The 2,261-nt window shown below is 41.5% G+C and overlaps 1 protein-coding gene across 1 annotated transcript; it reads left to right on the forward strand.

Moving 5' to 3' along the window:
* The first annotated feature begins 278 nt into the window (after nucleotides 1-278).
* LOC147884643 (cell number regulator 9-like) lies at nucleotides 279-1,624 on the forward strand. The gene is made up of 4 exons (XM_087397558.1): nucleotides 279-441; nucleotides 615-686; nucleotides 956-1,168; nucleotides 1,243-1,624. Exons 1-4 carry the CDS (start codon nucleotides 378-380, stop codon nucleotides 1,299-1,301), a joined length of 408 nt encoding a protein of 135 aa, XP_087253684.1. The 5' UTR covers nucleotides 279-377; the 3' UTR covers nucleotides 1,302-1,624.
* The last annotated feature ends 637 nt before the right edge of the window (nucleotides 1,625-2,261 follow it).

Raw genomic sequence — 2,261 nt, forward strand, 5'->3', positions numbered from 1 at the left:
TTTATTGACTCACATCCTCCTTTTGTTAGTGACTCTTTTTGTATGGTGGCTCCTACTTCAACACTTACAATGGGAGGGAGAGGCTAGAGAAAGCCAGAGGCGGCAAAGGAGGTGCGAAGCACGGGAGATGGCGACAAAAGGGCAACGCAGGGGAGCTAATGGGGGGACAATAATTTAGGTGAATTGGTGCGAGCAATGATAACCATTATTGCTTCAAGTGCACATCCGAAACTATTCATGGCACCTCGGCAACCATAAAGATAGTTTCCACTCGAATTCACTCTACACAACTTTGATCGAAGAATTTCTCGTCTGCACCACACATATCATCGCTCCTGCCGACCCTTGTAGTTCCTGCATTGGTCATCGCCTGCAAGATGGAACCGCAATCTGGACGCTGGACTACCGGCCTGTGTGGCTGCTTTGAGGATTGTGGATCATGTAAGAGAGAAACGCTGGCTGCTTCTGTAATTCCCCCGGCATTTGTTTCACTGAAAACCATACGTCGTGTTGAGCAAAAGTCTGATATCGACATTGCAACCCGCATATAAAATCTAAGGGGTGAAACTGCCAGGAGATGCTGATGATCAAAATATATGCCATCGGATGTGCAGGCTTGTGCGTCACCTGCTGTCCTTGTGTTGTTGTGGGGCGCGTGGTCAGCATATTGGATCGCGGACAAACATGTGAGTCTCCTGCAATCTAAGTTATAGAGGCTTCTGGGAATATACAACTGGATCACCCCGCCTTTTCGCGTTACTATTCCAGCATTCTAACTTTTGTTTGTATGGAACGACAGGGTGATCTAGGTGTGATTTCCTAGAATACTAGAGTTCAGTATGATCGCATGTACACTCAATTGCTACTGCTAGAATAGGCTTACCATCAAATCAAGGATTTCTCATTAAGAAGGACAAACAGCTGACGACTGATTTGAATCTTCCCCTCGATGCAGCTTGCTGTGCTGGAGGGACGATTTATGTTCTTTTGCAGTACTTTACGGGTCTGGGTTGCCTTTATACATGTAGCTACAGATCGAAGTTACGGCAAAGATACAGCCTTCCCGAAGAGCCTTGCAACGACGTCTGCACGGATTGCTTTTGTCTATGCTGCTCCATCGCGCAAACATATCGTGAGCTGAGAAATCGGAATGCGGATAAAGAGCTAGGTGTGTTTGCCGAAGATTGTAGATTATCAGATGGTAGAAAATGGGGAGTTTCAACTGATTATTATGTTATACAGATTATGCACGTGGAAAGGCAAGCTTCAACCCACCGCCATCTCAGGCCATGCAGAAATGAACTTTTACAGCATTCTTTATAAAGATTAGGAGTCATTAATGATGTACCCACAAGGACAAAGGAATCTTCATCGTGAGGTTATTTGCATGGATCTAATGGCATTATAGTTATTTGCTCAATGGTACTTCGCAACTACAAGCCTTTATGCATGGACTTAGACTAGTTGCTCAATCAATTGAAGGGAAGCCTCCTACGACCCTTTATCCTTAGTCTACTTGGCAATTGCCATAGTTTATACTTTGGCTAAGGAAATATTTTAGCTAGCTGACTTGACTCTTGACTTGACTCTCCACTCTTTGAGCTCTTGTAGGGCTATGCCCATCCTTTTTGTCTACTTTAACAAATTACCTTTTATTTATTTTTTTATTTTTAAAAATTTCTAAGATGGCTATAATAGCCAAATGTTGGCAATGGTTGTATACTCAAACTTGGGAATACATTAATAAAACATTAAATGAAGAATTTTATCGATTGTTGCAATAGGTGAGAATGATAATCAGTTGAAAGGGGGTGAAGAGGGTGCCTCACGGGTGCTCCTTAATTATGGCAACATGAGCCTTCAAGAACTTCCAATTATGGCAACATGAGCCTTCAAGAACTTCCAAAAGAGATCATTATGGCAACCTTATGACGTACAATGTTCCAATCGTCCTTTACCATCCCGAGACCATCTTGTGTCTTTTTCCTTATGAAACTTTCCTATAGTTGTGTCCATGATGTATGGAATAAGTAATGTTATGAAGTGCAATGTACTACAAGGTATTCGGCAATTTCAAACACTAATACTGATGAAATTTGTGAAGAAAAAAATAATTTCAAGTGTAAAAGCATATGTACATCCGTTTGTAATTGACCACCAGCATATATGCATTCTCCATCAATAAAAATACTAACGGAAATACCAACAAAACTATTAGCAGACACTATAAGGTGATGGTTATTTTCTAACATCTATATTAT

Source organism: Dipteris shenzhenensis, chromosome 26 (genome assembly GCF_047967505.1).
Source record: "Dipteris shenzhenensis isolate YYH24624 ecotype China chromosome 26, Dip_SZ_1.0, whole genome shotgun sequence".
In the NCBI taxonomy this organism is placed as follows: domain Eukaryota; kingdom Viridiplantae; phylum Streptophyta; class Polypodiopsida; order Gleicheniales; family Dipteridaceae; genus Dipteris; species Dipteris shenzhenensis.

What these genes read in the sequence shown, in the direction of transcription:
- LOC147884643 (XM_087397558.1), top strand. Translation starts at nt 378, where the DNA reads ATGGAACCGCAATCTGGACGCTGGACTACCGGCCTGTGTGGCTGCTTT. An exon ending in CTTTGAGGATTGTGGATCAT is followed by an intron (nt 442 to 614) that starts GTAAGAGAGAAA and finishes TCGGATGTGCAG; the next exon opens with GCTTGTGCGTCACCTGCTGT. An exon ending in ATTGGATCGCGGACAAACAT is followed by an intron (nt 687 to 955) that starts GTGAGTCTCCTG and finishes CCCTCGATGCAG; the next exon opens with CTTGCTGTGCTGGAGGGACG.